Source organism: Kogia breviceps, chromosome 6, assembly GCF_026419965.1.
Source record: "Kogia breviceps isolate mKogBre1 chromosome 6, mKogBre1 haplotype 1, whole genome shotgun sequence".
In the NCBI taxonomy this organism is placed as follows: domain Eukaryota; kingdom Metazoa; phylum Chordata; class Mammalia; order Artiodactyla; family Physeteridae; genus Kogia; species Kogia breviceps.
Window position 1 is genome coordinate 38,432,031 of NC_081315.1, and position 24,318 is coordinate 38,456,348.

General features: G+C 32.2%; 1 protein-coding gene across 4 annotated transcripts in view; it reads left to right on the top strand.

Moving 5' to 3' along the window:
* TECRL (trans-2,3-enoyl-CoA reductase like) overlaps positions 1–24,318 on the top strand; it is a 105,643-nt gene that overhangs the window by 74,106 nt on the left and 7,219 nt on the right. For 3 of the 4 annotated variants that reach the window (XR_010841013.1, XM_059066331.2, XM_059066330.2), the window contains 4 exons: positions 922–1,027; positions 2,290–2,362; positions 8,826–8,869; positions 19,686–19,743. Coding sequence is in view for 3 of the 4 variants with exons in the window: in XM_059066331.2 (XP_058922314.1) it covers positions 922–1,027; positions 2,290–2,362; positions 8,826–8,869; positions 19,686–19,743 (281 nt within the window). In the remaining variant the exon portion in view is untranslated. The remainder of the gene's footprint in view (positions 1–921; positions 1,028–2,289; positions 2,363–8,825; positions 8,870–19,685; positions 19,744–24,318) is intronic. The other variant, XM_067035731.1, reaches the window with a different exon arrangement.

Consider the following 24,318-nt stretch of genomic DNA (forward strand, 5'->3'; position numbering starts at 1 on the left):
GTGTTTTGGTTACCAGAAACAATATTACCTGATAAATAGAAAGTTGTAGCATACAAATGAACCTATTTACAAAACAGAAATCAAGTCACAGATGTAGAAAACAAACTTATGATTACCAAGGGGGAAAAGTGTGGGAAGGATAAATTGAAAGATTGGCATTGACATATACACACTACTATGTATAAAATTGATAACTAATAAGAATCTACTGTATAGCACAGGGAACTCTATTCAATACTCTGTAATGATCTATATGGGAAAATAATCTAAAAAAGAGTGAATATATGTATATGTATAACTGATTCACTTTGCTATACAGCAGAAACTAACACAACATTGTAATTCAACAATACTCCAGTAAAAATTAATTTAAAAAAAGATGTAACTTTAAAAATAAGAAAAAGGGACTTCCCTGGTGGTCCAACGGTTAAGATTTTGCCTTCCAATGTAGGGGATGCTGGTTCAATCCCTGGTCAGGGAGCTGAGATCCCACATGCCTCGAGGCCAAAAAATCAAAACATAAAGCAGAAGCAATACTGTAACAAATTCAATAAAGATTTAAAAAATGGTCCACATAAAAAAATAATAAAATAGGGCTTCCCTGGTGGCACAGTGGTTGAGAGTCTGCCTGCCGATGCGGGGGACACGGGTTCGTGCCCTGGTCTGGGAAGATCCCACATGCCACGGAGCGGCTAGGCCCCTGAGCCTGCGCATCCGGAGCCTGTGCTCCACAACGGGAGAGGCCAAAACAGTGAGAGGCTCGCGTACTGAAATAATAAAATTAAAAATGAAAAAAAATAAGAACAAGAAAGCTGTAGTAAACTGGAAAAAAAAACAAAAAACATTAAAATATCTTATGTATAAGGCGACCCAGATTTTTGGAAGGGAATTTAATGTGTTTGTGTTTTATTTTCTTTCTAGCTTGGCCTGCTTCTGTCATTGTATACACTATATCCGATACCTTTTGGAAACCTTATTTGTTCACAAGGTTTCTACAGGACATACACCTTTGAAAAATTTGATAAAGGTGGGACCTGATATATTTTGTAATTTTAATTGTTATTGAGAAATTTTATGTCTTGGATCATCTACATCATCATTAAATCATGTTTATTTCTCTCAAGTTTAGATTTTTCTATTCAGCCGTATCAGCATATCTTAAACATTCTGCTCCTGAAGTGCCATTTCCTGAGAGATCTAGTTCATTGGAGCTGCCCTCAACCAATAACATCACATAAAATATTTGGCATGACCTTACATTACAAGTTACATACTTTTAGGCACCTTTAATTTTGGAAATATTTAGCACGGAATTCATATTAAGTGCCACTTGAAGAGGAAGAATCTCATATATAAACCCTCTTATAAATATACATTTGTGTGATTAAAATGATGATGCTACCCTATATTTGTGTTTGGTGTCAGTGTAATGACAATATCTTTGCTCTTCCCCAAAATGGTAAATACAAATGTTATTAACCATCAATTAACTATCAAGAAAACGGGAAATGTTGTGGAACATTGAAATGGAAATGTACATTAGATAACATGGTACAATTCAGTTTTCCAATTCAAATTAAAATTTATTTTAATTTATTTTCCAATTTAAAATTTAGTTTCAGAATGGATTTTTTCTTTATTAAAATATTCTGAGTTTTAGCAAATATCTGTTTTCTAAAACTTTCAACAAGCAGACATTCTACTGTTGTCATTATAATGAAACAGTAAACTCTAGAACTTTCACAAACCTCAAAAAATCATTTAGACTAGCTTCTCTCTTGAGAGAAGGTATTAAAATTCATCATGTAAGATCAGCATCATAGCCTAGTACACCTAAAACCAGGCCATTTCCCTCTATAATCAATCAAGGAACATTACTACTAATGATTAAATAATTCATTCTTTTATTCATTTACTGTTGGAAAATAGCTCTTTATTATGTTTATTACTTCACTCCTATTTACTACTTGATAGACAAAAGTTATTCTTGAAAAATCTTCATAAAATACTTTGTTACATTTCTCTATATCCTAAATCCTCATTTATATTAACAAGTGTTGAGCAAAGAAATGCATTTTCTTAGTGATATCAAATAGGTACTTTTAAAATGCTACTTTACTGAGTGAAGAAGGATTCCATTTAACTAGCTTAGAAAATTTACATTTTTTATACCAAAATGCTGCAGTGTGGCATATAAATGTATGGGGTGACTTCAAATGATGTGATATATATTTTATATATATATATATGTATATATATTCCCTAACTTTTATTTTGTTTTATTTGTAGAGTTGTGCCTTTTATTGGGGATTCACTTCTTGGATTGCCTACTACATTAATCACCCATGGTATACACCACCATGTATGTAGAATTTATTCTTTACTACACCGATACTAAATTGCCAACATCAAAACTCTGTTCTAAACTACATAGAGATGATGAACAACATGGAACATATAAAGGAATAAGAAAATAATGAAAAAATGTCAATTTTATTTCATTTTATTTTACTTTTTAACATCTATATTGGAGCATAATTGCTTTACAATGGTGTGTTAGTTTCTGCTTTACAACAAAGTGAATCAGTTATACATATACATACGTTCCCATATCTCTTCCCTCTTGCATCTCCCTCCCTCCCACCCTCCCTATCCCACCACCAAAATGTCCATTTTAAAATGCTTTCATGGGCTTCCCTGGTGGCGCAGTGGTTGAGAATCCGCTTGCCGATGTAGGGGACACGGGTTCGTGCCCCGGTCTGGGAAGATCCCACATGCTGCAGAGCAGCTAGGCCCATGAGCCATGGCCGCAGAGTCTGTACATCCGGAGCCTGTGCTCCACGACGGGAGAGGCCACAACGCCACAACGGTGAGAGGCCCGCGTACGGCAAAAATAAATAAATAAATTGCTTTCATAATACTCCATTAATTTTTTTTTTTTTTTTTTTTTTTTGTGGTACGCGGGCCTCTCACTGTCGTGGCCTCTCCCGTTGCGGAGCACAGGCTCCGGACACGCAGGCTCAGCGACCATGGCTCACGGGCCCAGCCGCTCCGCGGGACGTGGGATCTTCCCGGACCGGGGCACGAACCCGTGTTCCCTGCATAGGCAGGCGGATTCTCAACCACTGAGCCACCAGGGAAGCCCAATTCAATTTTTATGTAGGCTTAAAAGACCAAATTTGACTGACATATTTTGATTTATTTTCTTTCCATAGAAACTCTAGCAAAAAATGTAAGTTGATTATAAACCTTCAAAATGACAGATAATAAAATGAAAGAGTAAAGATGAAAAAGAAACATGCCATATAATCACATAATCATGTACAACCATCAGGATTTTAAAAATAAATAATTAAATTATTCTTTTAAATAGAACTTCAAAAGAAAAAAATAGAGACTTTTTTTCCTGTGACATTTTGTTCCCTATTTATAACTTTATTAAATGTCTTGTCCCTTGACTCAGATGAAGCAATTTAGTGAACTGCACACTGGAACCAAATATAAATCCTCAGTTCCTAATCTTGGGGGAAACATACCTGATCTGATCAAAGAATTCCATTTCTTTTATCTTCTGTGGAACTTTCTCTTCTCAGCTTTTACTGCAGCTCACAAGGCACACACAGCACAGCCCTAGTGTTATATGTTGACATTTCATATTTAACTGAGTTATTTTTTGTGGTCTATTTCTAGTTTATAAAGTTTGAAAATAAATGGATATAAATGATGTATTCAAGCTTTATTTTAGATTTTATAAAATAACATAAACCTTAAAGACATTAAAATAAATTAATATCTTTTCTTGAAGCACTGACACAGAGAATTACATTATTCAGGGTTTTTGCCAAAATCAGCAGCAAATCTAGTTCAGCAATCACAGTAAATGATTGCAATGTTCAGAACTTTAACTCTTCTAAATACTAACAAATTAACTATGAATATTGAAGGAGAAAATTCCCTGATTTCACAAAACTCTAACTGATTTTTTAAAATATTTTAACAGAAGATGTACCTTCTAACTTTAGAACATGAACAGAAAAATTTTAAATATTTTTTATCCATAGTATGTTTAAAACGAAGAGCCTCTGAAAAATGCTACATTAATATATCTGATACAAAATAATAGAGGTTAACTGTGTTAATATATGCAAAATATTTACAGAACACTTATTGTCAAGAACTGTAAAATTCCTATTTTTTTGTAATTAGAAACAATATTATTATGTAGATGTTAATATTCTGCACTATATATTAGGAAAATAAGGCTTTGAAAGTTTAATTCTACTGTGCTTAAGACTCTTAAATGAATATGATGTAAGTAGGACTCAAATAATGTGAAAATATAGAGAGCATTACAATACCTATTCCAAGTGGAGAGTGAATATCATGTACAGGCACTGCATGTTTTGCATGGTTCTGATATGCATGGATTTCAGTTTTTATGGTTTATTTAAATAATACCAGCCCCTAAAACCGTGCTTCAAATTCAGTTATCACATATGCTAATTGCAATTGTACAAAGTACAAACTTTGCAGTTAGCTCTTTAGTCCACATATCACTCTATAAATAATGGATGCACATCATGGTCAGTGACATCTGGTGGTGGTTGATAACTGCACATCTCTTATTCAGTTCACTCACAACCAGCAAATAACTGGAACAATTGTGGAGTCTGGGAAGTCCAAGATCAAGGTGCTGGCAGATTAGGTTCCCTGGTGGGGACTCTCTTCCTGACTTGCAGATTGCTCCTTTCTCACTGTGTGCTCACGTGGTGGGGAAAGAGAAAGCAAGCTCTCTGGCATCTCTTCTATTAAGAACACTAATTCCCATCAAAAGGGCCCTAACCTCATGACCTCATCTAAACTTAATTATTTCCCAAAAGCTCCATCTCTAAACACCATTATATTGAAGGTTGTGTTTTCAACATCTAAATGTTGGGAGGCACCATTCAGTCTATAGCAATAGTGGTGGGGGACCTAGGATAATTAGCCCACATTGCAGGCAAATAATGGGATCTAATTTGTCATGTGATTATGACATTTGTTAGGTTTTATTTTTTCCTTAGAATTTCACTTTTCTGCTTAAATGCTACAAAAAGTTCAATCCTTGCATTCATTATCTCTGCCTAAGATTTTTAAAGATTGTTCTTCCCCTTTTATAACTCTTTGATTAGAATTTGTAGATTAAAATTTTTGATTATATATTAGATTGTAAAAATCCAATGCTGTTCCTTCAAAGTAGAATTAGTACAAACTACACTATCTTTATTTTTTAAATTAATTTTATTGAAGTATAGTTGATTTACAATGTTGTGTTAGTTTCTGCTGTGCAGCAAAGTGAATCAGTTATACATATACCGGTATCCACACTTTTTTAGATTCTATTCCCTTATAGGTCATTACAGAGTATTGAGTAGAATTCCCTGTGCTATACAGTATGTTCTTATTAGTTATGTATTTTATATATAGTAGTGTATATATGTCAATCCCAGTCTCCCAATTTATCCCTCCCCTCATTCCCCCTAGGTAACCATAAGTATGTTTTCTACATCTGTGACTCTATTTCTGTTTTGTAAATAGGCTTATATGTGGAATCCAAAAAAAAAAAAAAAGGTACAAACTATATTATCTTTAGATGAGATGAACTAAACCTGAAAACATAGATAAGTACAAAAAATTTTTAAACAAAAAATTTAAAACTAGATACTTAAAAACCTATTCCTAAATAACTATTAAATCTAAAAGTAAAAATACTAACATTACAGAAAAGACTATGACAAAGTGACAAAAGAGTAAACAGTACACATCAAAGCTTTTTTAGCCAAGTAGTTATAATCTTATTAAATAATCATATTTAAGGAAAATGAAACAAACATACTAATTAAATAAGTTAAAAATTCCTTTATATTAAAACACTGTACTCTAACTATATGCTGCATTAAGTTCAGGTACTTAAGAGTTGTAGAATAGTTGAGCCAATTTTTAAATTACTTCCCTTGAAAGTTTTCTTTAAAACCTGAATGCTTACAATGTAATCTTCCTTTATTTCATCCTCACAATTAGAAGAAAGAAAGAAACAGTGGTTGTATTTTTTATGCGTGTTTAATTTTTTCATCATATTTTTCTGTGCTTTCACTTTGTATATGTTCTTTTTTTTTTTTTTTTTTGCGGTATGCGGGCCTCTCACTGTTGTGGCCTCTCCCGTTGCGGAGCACAGGCTCCGGACGCGCAGGCTCCGCGGCCATGGCTCACGGGCTCAGTTGCTCCGCGGCATGTGGGATCTTCCCGGACCAGGGCACGAACCCGTGTCTCCTGCATCGGCAGGCGGACTCTCAACCACTGCGCCACCAGGGAAGCCCTTGTATATGTTCTTTTGACTTACATACTCAAGCGTATAATTCAGGATATTTTGTCCTTACTACAGATATGATAATTAATTTTCCATTATTTTTATGTTGTCATAATTTACATTGTGCTTTGCCCTTTATATCACCTGGGGTTTTTTTCTCCTCTTTCTGTATTCTCTGCACTAATAGTTTCACGTTTTTTATAGCCCTATTTTCAACAGATTTGACTACACAAAATAAATAGCATCTGCACATTTACAAACAAAAAGTACTTAAATGAAAAACAACATATTGGTATGTTTTTCCAACACATATACCATTAGGGAGCTCACTTTACATATTTGAACAATATTTAAAATAAATAAGAAAAATATATTATCATAATTGGACTGCCCAATGGCAGGTATATTCCATTAACCATAAACTGGAATGCATACATTCAGGAAGTTTAACACAAAAATATTTAGTATCAAAAACAGTCAAGGAAAAATGACCTATATTTTTGCCTATCTAAATGTGAAATATTATACAAGTTATAAAAACATTATAGAAAGTTTTAATTGTGTCTAACATTTTTTCTAGAAAGTTTGTTTCAAATTATATTATCTATAACTTTTTTTGGAAATAAATATAAAAATACTTTAAAATTACACTATTTGGCCCAGTACCCTTTTATCACATCATTATTTTTTCTCACTAAAAAATGAAAACAAGGCATATCTTCACAGTCTTGATGCATGAAATGTTCTGAACCCTCTCATCCCTGTGTTAATATCTATTCACTTTTTAGATAAAAGTTCAGTCATGTACTCAAAGTTCTCCCTGATCTCCCTGATTACAACAAATCCTTCTTTTTAGCTCTTATATTAAATATTGCATAGATCCTTCTCAGTAACACATTAAAGTTGCATGCTTCCATTTGTTAGCATGTGATGAGTATTTGTTTCCTTGTCAGAAAATAATTTCTATTAAGATAAGGGTTGCATTTGTGTTTATTTATAATTAATTTATCCACAATCACACAGCCTGCCATATAAATTTCTAAAAACTAGTGTTGAATTAGTGAAGTTTAGTCTAGTAGTAGATACAAATTTTTAAAAGTTATGGTCTGTAGGGATGAATACCAGCTAATTATTATGATTTATCTAGAGAAAAATGTTTAAATATGTGGCAAAACGTGTATAACATAATATTAAGGGAATAAGTGATTATAAAATAATTCTATCAAATATGGTAAAAGTATATAACAAATATGTATATTTCCAAAGGGAAAAATCTGAATATTAACTGGTTTTCCATGGATGAATTTTGTTTTCCCTTTACACTTTTATCTCTTTCAAAAATGTCTCCATTAATATATTTATTTTATAATAATATATATGCACTTTATAAAAACAAAACTTCCAATACATGTACATGTTTTACATATATCCATGCATAAATACTTATATAAAATTTAACTATATTACCCTCTTAAGTTTCTAGCCTATGGAAATAGAACTTAAATAAAAGATTTATATGGAAAGGTGTTTGAAACAGTACTATTATTTATAAAATTAAAGTAATTCTAATTATATAGCAATTGGATAATACTTAATGTTTTAAGCCTAGCCACATTATACATTGTGATGTAGTTTCTGTCATACCTTTGACAACAAATATTTAATAATATTGTAAAAGTCTTTAAATATATTCTTATGTAAAAAACCCAAGATTCAAAATGAGTAATTACATTAATTTTTATTTGTAGATGTGTTTATATAAATATATGAAATTTACATAAAACTAGAAGAAATGCAACTGTTAATACAGATAATGAGCTTATTAGATAATTTTATTTTTCATTATTTTTGTATATTCCAAATTCTCCACTATAAACAAGGTGAATTTAGAATTCTGTTTCAAATTCCATTTTGTTCATTACAAATCATTACATGATTTGTCAAGTTATATAAAGTATAAATTTTTACTGTAAGGTGAGAACAATAATATTTGCTTCATGTGTTTGTTTTTATGATGAAAATATATAAAACACTTAAAATATTGCCTGTTGCAAAACATCAATGCAAAAATAAAAATTACTATTATTAGCCTTTTTCTTTTTATTGTTGAACATTAAAAAAGAAGAGATATTATTGACTGCAATTACACACTAGGTCATACTAATATGCTTTTAAAATGATGAACAAGGTAAATTAAATCTTCTTTCAAAGAGTTTAATAATAAAAATTATAAATAAACTCCATTTATATTCTAAATATCATTAGGTCACTGGAAGAAAAGTATACATAGAAAGCAAAATATTGTTATCTCTTTAGATTGCAAAAGTATCATTCCAAAAAGTCAGATAGTACATATCATATATCACATAGTACTTTTTATTAGAGGGTAGTGATATCCAATAAACCTTTCCTGAATTATATCTATAGTTTGCCAATCTAAAAATTGAGTGTTTACATAACATCTTCTTCTGCTTTCTAGCATTTGGAAACAGGCAAGTCATAGTATCTGCTATCAATTTTCTGGTATGTATTATTTATATTATTTGTTATTCATGCTCTAATGTGACATTATTAAGCATTCAAATAGATTGCATTTAAGGATTTGTCATGTAGAAAATATGATTTATTTTTACATTATATGCATAATGACATTAAATTAAATAAATCAAATAACTTCCCATAATCAAGTCATTAGCTCTCTAAATCTTTTCATCAAAATGTTCTACTTATCTATAAAGGATGATTAGAATTATTTGAAATATAGTAAAATTTGGGTGAAAAATTAAACTTAGTAATTCTTCCAATTGTCTGCACATTTACCAATTTACAAACTGCTAAGAGCAGAAAGTTTTATAAACCTACCTGATGATTATGCAGAAAACTTTGGCATAATTGTAAAGTAATTCTGAATGAAAACAGTCTACTTTTGTGAATGAAACAGGGCTCTATACTAATTGTCCTCAGTCCAGTTCTTTAGATCATTCTATGTAACTTCGCATATGCATTGTCTGAATCTGATACAAATAAATCTGACTACAAAATATTCTTTATTATTTCTGAAATGCATTAATTATTTTATTAGATATATATATTTAGCTCCACATGCCATATAACTCCATGATTTCATTCTTTAGTTGTGTTTTTCCTCATTCTTGCCCTTGATAGATTAACTCCCATTATTCCTGTCCCTGATACATTGATAAATATCCATGATTCACATACATGACAAAATCCTTTGTGAAGTTTGTATTGAACAACTTATACCCCATCATTTCATACAAGGAACAAATTATACACTACACTTTGTAAAAAGCTCTCATATGAACCTATATGTGTATGTGTGTGTACATACACATAGATATATATGTATATATAATTAATAATTTAGTTAATAACATCCACTACTGTGTTGGCTGTGAGAGGGGTAGGTTATGCTTTTATCTTTTTAGCACCTAGTATTGTACAAGTGTACTTACCACTTGCTTGAATAAACTACAAATTATTTTATTTAGAATTTTAAAGCAAATAGTTTGTAAATATATCACTGCCTTTTAATTTTCCATGTGTGTATACTGTTTATAGTCAACAATCTTGTAATTCATTTATTTTGATGCCTTCATTATTAACCTATGTTGAATCAAGTCTAATGTTCTCTGTATATTAACTACTCAGTTAATGAGCAAATTGAAGAATAAATTGATGAGTGAACAAAATAATAGCCACACACTTGCTATTTATTCAGACATGTATTTAGATTAATATCTAATTGTTTTATTTTCCTCCTTAAGATATCTCCTACTTTTTTTTCCAGCTCATTTACTGTCATTTATTTCATTGTAAATATTTACACAGCTCCAATTTTATATAATATTCTTGATTTCTTCCCTTTCCTCAAATGTAATACAGTTATAAATCCATGGCTCTGGTGTGAAAGAAAAACTTTAAGAAAAATTATAACTTTTTAAAACACTATATGTCATAATAGTTATAATATTTTTCTTAAAAAGTGAAAAGGGGGCTTCCCTGGTGGCACAGCGGTTGAGAGTCCGCCTGCCAATGCAGGGGACACGGGTTCATGCCCCAGTCTGGGAAGATTCCACATGCCACAGAGCGGCTGGGCCCATGAGCCATGGCCGCTGAGCCTGCGCATCTGGCGGGAGAGGCCACAACCGTGAGAGGCCCGCATACCGCAAAAAAAAAAAAAAAAAGTGAAAAGGGACATAATTGGAAATAATCAAAATTCTAATAGTTTGCTATGTACATTTCCCCCTAAAGATTTTTTAAAACTTTGCCTTTTTTATTAACCTACTCATTCTTCCTCCTCATACATGCCTTTATTAGTCAGTGCTATTTTATACATTATCCACTGGAAAACATTTATTAAATAATAACAAGAAGAATTAGGTAAATAGGAAAACTTTATCACAGGTGCTGTCTTATAGGAGCCAAGGCATCAAACTACACAAATACCAATTAATAGTACCATAGACTATGTCCAATACAGACGTACTAGGTAAATGTAATAACTTTAATTCCACATTTCAAAGCAACATAAGTTCCACTGTGACTCTGTTAAAATTGTAAATTGTGATGACAAATATAAAAGGCCTCCTAGCATAACCTTCCCAGACTTCAGACAAGACTACAAAGCTACAGTAATCAAAACAGCATGGTACAGGCACAAAAACAGACATATGGATCAATGGAACAGAACAGAGAGCCCAGAAATACGCTCTCACACCTACAGTCAATTAATCTTCAACAAAGGAGGTAAGAATGTATAATAGAGAAAAGGAAGTCTCTTTGGCAACTGGTGTTGGGAAAGCTGGACAGCGTCATGTAAATCATTTCAGTTAGAACACTCCCTCATACCACACACAAAAATAAATGCAAAATGGCTCTAAGACTTAAATATAAGACATGACACCATAAAACTCCTAAAAGGAACATAGGCAAAAGATTCTCTGACATAATTTGTAGCAAAGTTTTCTTAGGTCAGTCTCCCAAAGCAGTAGAAATAAAAGCAAGAATAAACAAATAGGACTTAATCAAACTTATAGGCTTTTGCACAGCAAAGGAAACTATAAACAAGTGAAAAGACAACCTACGTACTGGGAGAAAATATTTGCAAATAATGCAACAGACAAGGGCTTAATTTCCAAGATATACAAACAGGTCATACAACTCAAAAACAACCCACTCAAAAAATGGGCAGAAGACCTAAATAGACATTTCTCCAAAGAAGACATATGGATGGCCAATAAGCACATGAAAAGATGCTCAACATTGCTAATTATTAAAGAAACGCAAATGAAAACTACAATTATGTATCACCTCACACCATTCAGAATGACAATCATTCAAAAGTCTACAAATAACAAATGTTGGAGAGGGTGTGGAAAAAAGGGAAACCTCCTACACTGTTGGTAGGGATGTTAATTAGTGCAGCCACTAAGGAAAACAGTATGGAGGTTCCTTAAAAAACTAAAAATAGAGCTACCATATGATCCAACAATGCCACTCCTGGGCATGTATCTGGAGGAAACTCTAATTCAAAAAGATACATACACCCAATGTTCACAGTGGCACTATTTACAATAGCTAAGACATGGAAGCAACCTAAGTGTCTATTGACAGATGAATGGATAATAAAGATGTGGTATATATAATGGAATATCACTCAGTCATTAAAAATAAAATAGTGCCGTTTGCAGCAACATGGATGGACCTAGAGGTTATCATACTATGTATTATCATGTATTATTATTATAATATTATTATAATTATATTATTATAATACATGTATTATCATACATGCAGTAAGTTAGACAGAGAAAGACAAATATCTTATGATATCACTTTTATGTGGAATCTAAAATATGATACAAAACAGAAACAGACTCACAGACATAGAAAACAAACTTATGGTTACAAAAGGGGAGAGTGGGGTGGGGGAAGGGATAAATTAGGAGTTTGGGATTGGCAGATGCAAGCTACTGTGTACAAAATAGATAAACTACAAGGCCCTAATGTATAGCATAGGGAAATATATTCAATATCTTGTAATAAACTATAATGGAAAAGAATAAAAATAAGTAAATAATATAAAAAGGCCTGCTAATCCTGGAACTTCTTAATGTAGGCAAGACACATTGAACTTTTACTAATAAAATATGATAGTAAGATATGAATTTTAGGAAACTGATTCTAATACAGACTATAACAACTAGTGAGTTTATTGAGCTTGTATATAATCACCTAAATGAAGATTCCTACCATATTATTATGAGCATAACACCCTATAGTTCAAGGTTAAATTTTTCAATCATAATAACTGAAAACATATGTGTGAGTTTCAGGTTTATCACAAATACATATGTGCAAACAGTTTAGAAAGAATAAGCAAACTGTTTTTAAGTCCACTCTATTTTAAATTATTTTATATTAAAATTACCAGTATATAGTAGAATCAATTATATAGAAGAAACAAAGGGGAAATCCATGGGTCAATCTTGTATAATATAAAATTCAACCAGAAAATGTGTATCCTATTTGCAAGTGCTAATGTTTTTGCTAATAAAATGTTATATTTGCAAAACTTCATGTTCTTCATTTATTGATCTATACACTCTTTCAACACAGAAGAAGAAAAGTATTATTCATTAAAGTTGATTTAACTTCTGTAGTTATGTAGAGCCAGATTACCACTTGGTAAGAAGATAATATGTTAGAACTGTGTTGAATATGATTATAGTTAATTCTTAGTTATTAATGGATGAACCATCCCTTTTGCGGACTAACCATTAACAATTATAACTTTTTCTTCTACTCCCTCCATTTTCTTTCTACTAAAATTCTGAGTTCCCTAATACACTAAGCAAAATATGTCAAGCAAAACAAGACACTTCACAATGTGTACATAGTATATTCCAAAATTAGGTAATGATTCTTTGTGGAAAATCTTTGATTTTGGTGAATTTTGACATGTTTAAACTATGTTCTAAGAAGTATTTTATCACCCCTCCTTTTGTATAAATTCTTTTTTACTTTCAACACAATTTAGTTCCTTTGAATATATTCTGGTATCACAAAATCTACAAGGAAAAAATCAAATATGGAAAATCAAATACATGCAACTCTATAAGCACTTTAGAATATCTCTCTCTCAAACTTTTAGATGTAATTTTGATTTTCTGCTGCAAATATTGTTGAGACACACTATAATCCAGGCTCTTCATATTTCTATGACCCCCCTAATTATCCTCTGAACCCAACTTCACCCACAAAACACCAAAATTACCATTGCAAAACAATATATATTTTACATAAATAATAATCCTGTTTTCTTTATCCACTCTTTCTTTCAACTTTATTTTTGCTCTCCAGAAACAATTGGTTGTCAATTCTTTGTACATTGAGCATTATATCAGAAAAGAAATTTTTTTTCTTGATTTTCTTACTGTCTTCAATAATGTACAAAATGGGAGGAATAGATAATGTTGCATAAGACATGGTTTGAAAAGTGGTGACATTAATTTTTCTCCCTGGTTTTACCTCTGTGTCCTCATTCTCACAATTAGTTATTCACTCATTTAGGATGAGTTTGTTTTCTCATTATTAAAATGCAAATACTCTTGGAGAAATAATAAATTAGGCTCTTATCAAGAAGTCACACCTGCTCTTGTAACATTTAGCTGAAAAGGACATTGTACATAGCACAATAATTTTTGATTAGGGGAGAGGATTCTGGGAATGATATATCATAGCTTTTAATAAGTGTGGAGGAGAATGGAACCCTGCTGTGGTAACCACAGAAAGGCTAGTGAAGTGCTTGTGAGTATTCAGTATTTGTGGATGAGATGAATGAGGGGAAAAAAAAATGTACCAAAGTTAAATATTTTCAGCAGTTTGCTCAGATTTGGTCATGACAATTTTTTTCTGATCCTCTGCCAACTCTTGAGACATACCAATAAAATGATTTACATTTACTCCCTACTGAAGACTTAAAATCTAGGACTCTATGTTTTCTCATCATTTTCACTTCTTCTCAAAGCCCCTGAAATATCTGACATAAATAATAACATAAATAGAAATCAACATTTATACCAAAATTTGAACTCACTTCTTCTTAAATAACTTATTTAGAAAACTAGTTTTAAGAAATTAATGATATAAAATTAAAACATATTATATTTTGCTATTTCATTATAATTTGTTATAATTATCATTGTTTTTCAGCTAAAACTGACTTACTCCTAATTATAGTAGTGATTTAAAATAAAATCAGCAGTTACTATAACCATAAAAATTGTCATCTTGATATATAAATGATAAATTATATGTAAATATATAATATCAAATCTAATGTAAAAGAATCCCCAAAATAATGACAAGTGTTTTAACAATAATTAACTATATAGTATATATTTATTTTTCAAAAATAATATTTATTTTTAAAATTCTACTCTATTGTGCTATTCTTATACTATATTGTTATGCCATATGTGCACACTCATACAATATTTCATGAAAGCTCTATGGATTAAAAAAATTCAGTTATCCCCAAAATTGGAGTAATGAGATGGATCAGAGAAATAAAATAAACTATTTTTAAGCATTACATCAATTCCAAAATCAGACTTCGAGCTGCAATTTATGAGTGAAAATATCCTCTCCTATAGCAAAGTTTAGGCAATAAAATATTAGTCTCATGCAAAAAGTAAATTACTAAATGAACTAGTAAAATTTATCATTCATATCATACAATAATATAAATATGATGTCTGAAATTTTATTTAAAATCCTTCAGTTTTTCATTTTCAAAAGTATATTGGTTAAAGCAAAGAAAATACAATGGAGCAAAGACAGTCATAAGTCGTGCTGAAATGACTAGATATTCACATGCAAAAAAAAAACAAATCTAGACCTAGAACTTACACTCAACACAAAAATTGACTCAAAATGGATCACAGACCTAAATATGAAACACAAAACTATAATATCCTTAGAAGATAACATAGGAGAAAACCTAGATGACTTTAGGTATGGCAATGACTTTTTAGATACAACACCAAAACACAATCCATGAAAGCAATAAGTGGTAAGCTAATTTATTAAAATGTAACACTGCTTTGCAAAGACAATGTCAAGAGAATGAGAAGACAAGCATAGACTGGGAAAATAATTTGCAAAATACAAGTCTGATGAAATACTGTTATCCAAAATATTAAAAAAAAAAAAACTCTTAAAACTCAACAATAAGACAAACAACTTGATTAAAAAATTGACCAAGACCTTAACCAATACTTCACAAAAGAAGATATACAGATGGCAAATAAGCATATGAAAAGATGCTCCACATCATTTGTCATCGGGGAAATGCAAATTAAGACAACAACACGATACCACTATACACCTATAGAATAGCCAAAATCCAAAACACTGATGACACCAAATGCTGGTGAAGATATGGAGCAATGAGAACTATCATTCACCGCTGATGAGAATGGCACAGCTATTTTAAAAAGACTGACAGGGCTTCCCTGGTGGCGCAGTGGTTGAGAGTCCACCGGCCGATGCAGGTGACACAGGTTTGTTCCCTGGTCTGGGAAGATCCCACATGCCGCAGAGCGGCTAGGCCTGTGAGCCATGGCCTCTGAGCCTGCGTGTCCGGAGACTGTGCACCGCAATGGGAGAGGCCACAACAGTGAGAGGCCCGTGTACCGCAAAAATATAATAAAATAAATAAATAAATAATAAAAATAAAAAGACTGATATTTCTTACAAAACTAAACTTACTCTTACCATGTGATCCAGCAATCATTCTCTTTAGTATTACCTAGAGGAGTTGAAAACGTATGTCTATACAAAATCTGGCACAGGGATGTTTACAGCAGCTTTATTCATAATTGGCAAAATTTGGAAGCAGTAAAGATATCCTTCAGTAGGTGAATGGATAAATAAACTGTGGTATATCCAGACAGTGGGATAGTATTCAGTGTTAAAAAAGAGCTATCAATCCATGAAAAAAACATGGAGGAACCTTAAATGTATATTTAAACCAATCTAAAAAGCTTATATACTGTATGATTAAAACTCTATGATATTCTGGAATAGCCAAAGCTCTGGTGACAGTAAAAAAAAAAATCAGTGGTTTCCAGAAGCTGGAGGGAGAAGGATGAACAGGAGGAGTACAAGGGATGTTTAAGGCAGTGACAATACTTTCTGTGATACCATAATGATAGATAAATGTCATACATTTGTCCAAACATAGAATGTATAACACCAAGCAAACTGTAATGTAAACTGTGCACGTCAGTTGATAATGATGTGTCAATGTAGGTTCATCAAATGTAACAAATGTTCCAGTCTGGTGGTGGGTGTTGATAATGAAGGAGGTTATGCATGTATTGGCAGGGAGTCTGTAAGAAATCTCTGTAACTTCTGCTCAATTTTGCTGTGTACTTCACACTGCTCTAAAACAACTGTCTTAACGAAAAAAATCATAAGTTGGTATTCATGTACTTTCTGTTAAACCAATAATTAATATATTGAATATATTTATTCTGAAACACATGTATATTATCCTTTTTAAAAAGTGGAATCCCATATACGTGGGTTTTATAATAAAAGAGTAGAGATTAGGAATTAGAATAAAGTTCTATAATTTTATGATCATAGTAATATAAATTATCATAAGTTATGACTTAATGAATGCTGAGACAGTATAATATTGGCTTATATTATCAAATAGTATTTCAGTGTATGTGATATACCTTATCCCTTAAAGTAGAAACTAACTCTCCAAAAAGAAATAAACAAGAAACTAACTTCCCAAGATCAGAAAAGTTGATACATTTTACAGGTGAAACTTTGTGTAATTATATATTTAGCCTAGATTTTCCTTATTCTTGAAATATTTATTAAGGTAAAATAAATATAACAAAATTATAGTTATTATTATTATAGAGAAAAAATAGCCGAAACTCAAGCTTAAGAGTGTTAGAAACATTTTAGCAGATTCTGTTTCATATAAATTAGTAAAATGATTATCATGTTGCTTAACTGATAAAGTTATGAGATATTAGAACTGCCAATAATTAATAATAATGCATATAAAAATTTACGGATAACATATGCAGAAAAAAGATAGATTATGGTCATCCTCTAAAAATATTATGAGATCATAGAATAAAGGTTGTTTTTGCTGTGGAAACAAAGTATTTTACTTTGATAATAATGACAGCCTGATTACTTGATTGATGGCTACAAATTCTATATTAGGGCATTTGTCTGCTGTTGTTTGTTTTTCAATAGACACATCACTTTCACTATTTAAAGCAGAGAATGCTTAACATGATGAAACTTGTTACAAAGAGCAAGATACATATCTCCCTGAATGTTGCTCTCCCTGGAACCTTTTTTTGTCATTGGCCACTGGCATCTTTGCCACAATGCCATCATGATATGACTGAGGCACAATACAGTCGTCTCCCCTTATCTGTGAGGGATACATTCCAAGGCTCTCATTGAATGTCTAAAACCTCATATAGTACTGGCTAAGTTTAATTTATAAATTAAGCACAGCAAGAGAATGTCAGAACAGATTAGAATGGCCTGAGATTTCATCATGCTGCTCAGGATGGAGGGCAATTTAAAACATATAAATTAATTTCTATAATTTTCCATTTAATATTTTTGAACCTCAATTGACTGTGGGTAACTGAAACCACAGAAAGTGAAACTGCAGATAAGGGGGAGGGGCTACTGTGCCTAGTAGTAAACAATAAGAATTTTACTGCTGAAATTTTATATATTCTGATCCAATTATGTCTTTCAACCTGAAAATAGTGGAATTTAATCAGGAATATTTTCAGAAAAATCTGTGGAGTACAATGTGATGCATGATATGTCACTTCTAATATATTAACCAAAGTCCTTTGTGGTTTATTAAAATTTAACATTCCCCACATTGTACATTGTTAAATGTTTAGGTGTACTGATTAAAAATAAAATTGTAATCTCAACAAACTGAGAGTACAAAGGGTTCTGAAAGAAGTAAAAATGTTTTCATTACATTCTGAATCAAAACATTTTTTAAATGATGATTTTTTCCATGTAAAAACTGTGATTTTTTTCAATTCTGTTAGCTGAAAATTTCATATTTCTTATTTATCCACTTAATGATAACTCTGAAGAAGAGAGTGGACTGTTGAATCACTTTTCAAATGAATGCTAGTGTGAAGCAACAAGTAGTCAATAAAGGTTTTATAAAATCAAGCACAAATGAATATTTTAAAATTTACTTTAAGCCACCCATATGCATCCAGGTACAAGTCTATTTGAATTTTTATCATTTACCATTCTAATGTTCTTTCTCACTTAAAACACTTTACCTAGTGGCTTCTTTTACTTTTAATTGTGGTAAAAAGAAAAATAGCATAACATTTACTATCTTAACCATTTTTAGTGTACAGTTCAGTAGTGTATGTATATTCATACTGGTGTGCAATAGCAATTTTAAAATCTAGATCATCTTGTTTTTCACAACTAACGCAATTTTGGTAATATCTGTGGGTTGCCTATATTTTGGATAGCATAACCTGCTATTAATAACGTAGTGTTTATATATTGAATACATACTTTGCATTAAATCAGGTAAGGTGTATATGACAGACAAAGGAAACAGTCCTATCTTCAGAGGCTACATGTTGCAAATTCATACAGTATTAGCTCAGGAGATATTGTTAACCCTGAAGCTTCTTAGAGGGTATAGTGGTCTACTAAACAGGTACAACTAGTGGAGTGTACATGATTAAGAGGTCAGGTGACAGACAAGCAACAAGTGACTTTGTGGAGCAGTACTGCTTACAATACATTTTCTAAACTGAGCTGAAACCAGCCAGGAACCATACTACTACCCTTGCAGTGGAAGGGTTGCTACTGTGTTAATAAACCTGGAATATATAAACCTATGCCAAATTATCTTCAGTGATATGGCTTGTCTCTTCATGCTGTGAAAATTTACCTATTGTATCAAATACAAAGCAGATAATCAACAGGACCTGATTAACAAGGCAATTTGAACATAACTATCAAAAGGAATCAAGAATACCTTCAAAATCTCTACCTCAATATAACTCATTCCTTTGATTCTACATATGTCCACAGCAGCTTCTTTCATTGTTAAAATACAAAATTTCTTCTTCTTACAGTTAGAGTAATAGTATATTTTTGGATCTTTAGAATCAATATATTACATGGATATTTGTATATCTAAAAATGTATTTTTAAAAGAAACCCAAGTATATCACACTGAAAAGGCTGAAATGTTTTGCAGATTTGTGAAGCTGGAAATCATTTCATCAATGTAGTGTTGGCTCATCCCAATCACACAGGTTAGTCACTTTTTTTAATCTCCTCTAGAGTGAATTATGCTAATTGTTATTTTTTTAAAAAATAGTTGGAAACATTTAAGATTAGTATTCCCCAATTATTATCCTTTTATGCCTAAGTTTTCAAAATATTTGAACTATATTATATTCCCTAATTATGGTTTCTCTGAAGTGTGCATGTACAAACACATACACACACACACACAATCTCTCTCTCTCTCTCATTTAAATATATGAAGAAACAAACATGATTATGAAGTAAAGAAGTATGAAATACTTTGATGAATATCCACATTTCTTAGCTTAACTTTCAATTCTTAATCTAATTTGCACTGTATGTTACAATCCCACTGTATTTCAAATGGCTTCTTAAACTTTTTTCGAATAAAAGTGAATTTTCTCTGACAAATTCAATGGTGGCGAAAAAGCAATGTTTGGGAGAACATGTTGAATTTACTGGTTTGCCAAAAGATTTGAAAAAATTTACAGTGTCTATATAACTTAAAGGTATTTTTGGTAAATCAATACTCTCATTCAGGTTAAATTATAGGTAGGGATTCACAATGGCTTATTGTACATTGTACATAATTTAACTGTAATTTCCAATAGCAATGGTCAACATTTGGATTTCATGTTTTTATCAATCTAGTTGCAAATATAAAGTTGTGTCTGTCTTTTCAAGTTTGTTTTAACAGCTACCTGAATTTCTTAACATTTTCTTGTCTTGAACAGCTCTGGCAGGCTGGGGAAATATATGAAACACTTTCCAGAATATTTTTTCCTATAATACATAAAATTACAAAAGAAATTTATTATATTAGAATATTTGTGAACACATAAAAAGCTGTAGTATAATATATAATAACATAAATGTTTTGATTCCTACATTACATAACACTTTAATCAGTACCATACTGATGACCATAAATTATATATATGGAAATCTAAAACAACTGTAATATTATTTGAAAATATCTCTGTCTGAAAAAAATTAACAGAATAATGCAAATAGTATTGTGTTTTGTTGTCTGCATTTGTATTGAAGTAAATCTTACACTTTATTAAGAGGTTAAATGCCATTTTTATCTAATCCAAATTCATAGATCTACCGATTTCTCCTTGGAAGTATGTGAAGCCCAGATGAAAAACTTCTGATAGTCTGATTTTTTTTAAGTATAGAAGCAGAACACAATACAATTTTATAAAAATGCTAACATTGCCAAAGTTATGAATATCACAACTTTTAGTCTTGACCCTGACCCTCTAACAATGTGACTTTGCTCAAGTTTCTTCATCCATATGGAATATGCAGTCATTATTTGAAAATGAAAATTTTAAATCACCATGTTTTCAAAGTCAAACTTTGGAAACGTTTATGTGAGAAAGACTTTTCTGTGTGTGTGTGTGTGTGTGTATGCTTTTACTCCACCCTTTACCTTGCTTTGTATGTTGTTCTTGCCAAGTCAGAAGCCAATCTAATCTTCCCTCCTTGATTAATTGGCTTAATCTTTTGCCTCTAGACTCAGAACACTTTTTCTTTATCACTGAAGTCTATTAATTTTGTACAGTTTTGTAGGATGTGTCTTAGATTTGATAATTCCAAATCAATTTTCCCAGAGACATGATATAATCTTCTAGTAGGTTGACTCATGTCTTTTTTAAATTCTAGAAAGTTTTCTTGTATTATAGTTGAAAATTTGGTTTGTTACATTGTGGATTGTGAGGAGAGGGTGGGGTTACATTATACACATGTTACATCTGCCTCTATTTTATATATCTATCACTTTCTGTTTTTAGATTTTTGTTGTTTTTTTCACTGTTGTTGTTCTTCTACTTAATATCCCCTATTCTACTGAACATTCTACCCTTAGGCAAACTGAAATATGTACCATATTAGTAAAGTGATTTCTTTCTTTTTCTACAATTTAATTCTTGAGAAGAATCAACTATTTTTTTGTTCCTGTTTTGTCCATACCTATTTTGAGTTCTGGGATTTAATGGTTATGTTCTTTGTTATCTGCAAGTGCTTCTGTGCATTAAAATTTTTCCCTGTTTTAATTTTTGGGGGAATTATTTTTATCAGTTGGAAAAAAATCTGGCTTTCATTTTTATTCATATAGAAGCCTTATGTGAATATTGATCAACTTATGTTCATTTTAAGTGTGTAGATTGTCCCTGAAGAGAAATAACAAGTGTTTTTACAGATGGGGTGATTGAAGTGAAGTCTCTAAAGAATAAAGTGTGCTCTGGAGGGGATGGGGTATTTCATTGTGTCTTTTGATCCTCTATACACTCCTTTGTTTTCTAAATTCCTTAATTCCCAGAAATACTACCTTATTTCCCTTCCCCTCTAAGCCTTCAAAGCATTTTCTCCTTTCTTAGAAGCAGTGCCTTCTAATATGAAAACCTCCGGACTCACTACTCTCAAATCATTTCACTTCAGTTCTCTGTATCCAGTGTCCTGATAACCTCAGGTCTCAGAACTTTTCTCAGAGTAAACCCTCTTCTTCTGATCATGAATTCTTGATATCTACATACACAGTGCACTTTTTTTCTTTACATAGAATCCTTATCCAACTCTCAGTTCCTGTGTCAGCTCTAGATGAGTCTCTGTTGCTCTTGGATTTTTATTTCCCCACTTACATATTAATTGAAGTTTGTAGTAATATCTGTGCCTTAGATATGCTTTAGGCATGAATTATGGATTGGGGGACCATTTATATTGACTGTTTAAGCAAGATGTCACAAAATGTGTCCCCCAGAAAACACAATTTGATATAGAACACATTTTTTAAATGCTTATTACAAAGTACTGAAAAAACGGGAAGAATTGTGCCTAGTAGGAAACTGAGTTGTGATGTCTGAAGGGTGGCCTCAGTCATTTCTCTAGGGTTATCTGAAACTAGGATAACCCTTCTGAGTTACCCTAAGTTGGAATGACTAGAGACAAGTAGATTGGATTTGGGGCTCCCTGGAAATGGGGAAATTATCTAGGATAAGGCAGTTCTCTTTTGTCAAGGCCATCCTCTCAGAGGGTATAATAGGTGAAAGCTTTCTGCTACCAGTAGAAACTTCTAGATTCCCTTCACCCTCAACTGACACATTTAACATCTCAGGGATTATCTGTGGTATGACATGGACCCTCACTTGAGGGTCCTTATCAGGACATGAACATGGCCCCTGTCCATGGGTCAAGGGAATACCAGAGATGTCCAAATACTAGAGGCAAAATATACTCTTCTTACCCCACTGTATAACAGCAGGTTTACCTCCTTTTCATGATCAGGATCAATTACTCTGCCAAGAGTAGTGATTCATTCTCCACAACACTGGGGTCTTCAGGTTTTAAGATCCTTGTTTCCAAGTGGTGAATTTTCTGTCATGGAACATGGGTAGATTCCCATTAAACTATAAACCTTATCTTATAGATTTAAAGGTGTACTTTGCCCCTAAGTCAGAATTTCAACTGTGCCTTCAACAGATTAGCCAATTAATCCATCAGGTTGGTAACTTTTTGATGATATTGTACTTGATATGAGAAATTGTTCCTTTGGTTATGGGCTCATTTCTGTACCTCCTTTTTGAAAAATGGATTTCTTAAAGTAACAGTGTATTGTGGATGGACCTAGAGTCTGTCATACAGAGTGAAGTAAGTCAGAAAGAAAAAAACAAATACCACATGCTAACACATATATATGGAATTTTTAAAAAAATGGTTATGAAGAACCTAGGGTCAGGACAGGAATAAAGACGCAGATGTAGAGAATGGAACTGAGGACACCGGGAGGGGGAAGTGTAAGCTGGGACGAAGTGAGAGAGTGGCATGGACTTATATATACTACCAAATGTAAAATAGATAGCTAGTGGGAAGCAGCCGCAAAGAACAGGGAGATCAGCTCGGTGCTTTGTGACCACCTAGAGGGGTGGGATGGGGGGGGTGGGAGGGAGACGCAAGAGGGAGGAGGTATGGGGATATATGTATATGTATAGCTGATTCACTTTGTTGCAAAGCAGAAACTAACACACCATTGTAAGCAAGTATACTCCAATAAAGATGTTAAAACAAACAAACAACAAAAAGAAAATAGTGTATTGTGGAAGAGATGTGTTAATTGATCAAATATGTGTAAATCCTCAGATAATAAGACTGACTCAGGACCTAAAGGAAGGAAAGGGAAATCCATTCACAGAGTATGTATCTTTTCCTGCAAATATGAATTGCTGCCTCTTTCAAAATAGAAGGTGTTCAATAAATCACCTTGCCATCAGGTTACTAGATCATATCTGTGCAGAATAGTGCCTTGTTACGGTCTTACTGGTGTTCTTTATTGGTGGCAGTTTGGACACTTGGTAGCAGCAGTAGTTATATCTGCCCTGGTAAGTGGGAGCTCATGCTATTGGGGCCAAGTATACAGGACCTAAGAAGTGAATTAAATGGAGATATAATGGGAGAATATCATACAAGCATACTTTAGATCTTAAATGTAGCACTGATCTCTCATTGGGATGCAGATTGTTTATATTTACAAAAGAATGAGTGCAATTTCAGAGGCTTCCACTTGGATTTCCCCACTAGCT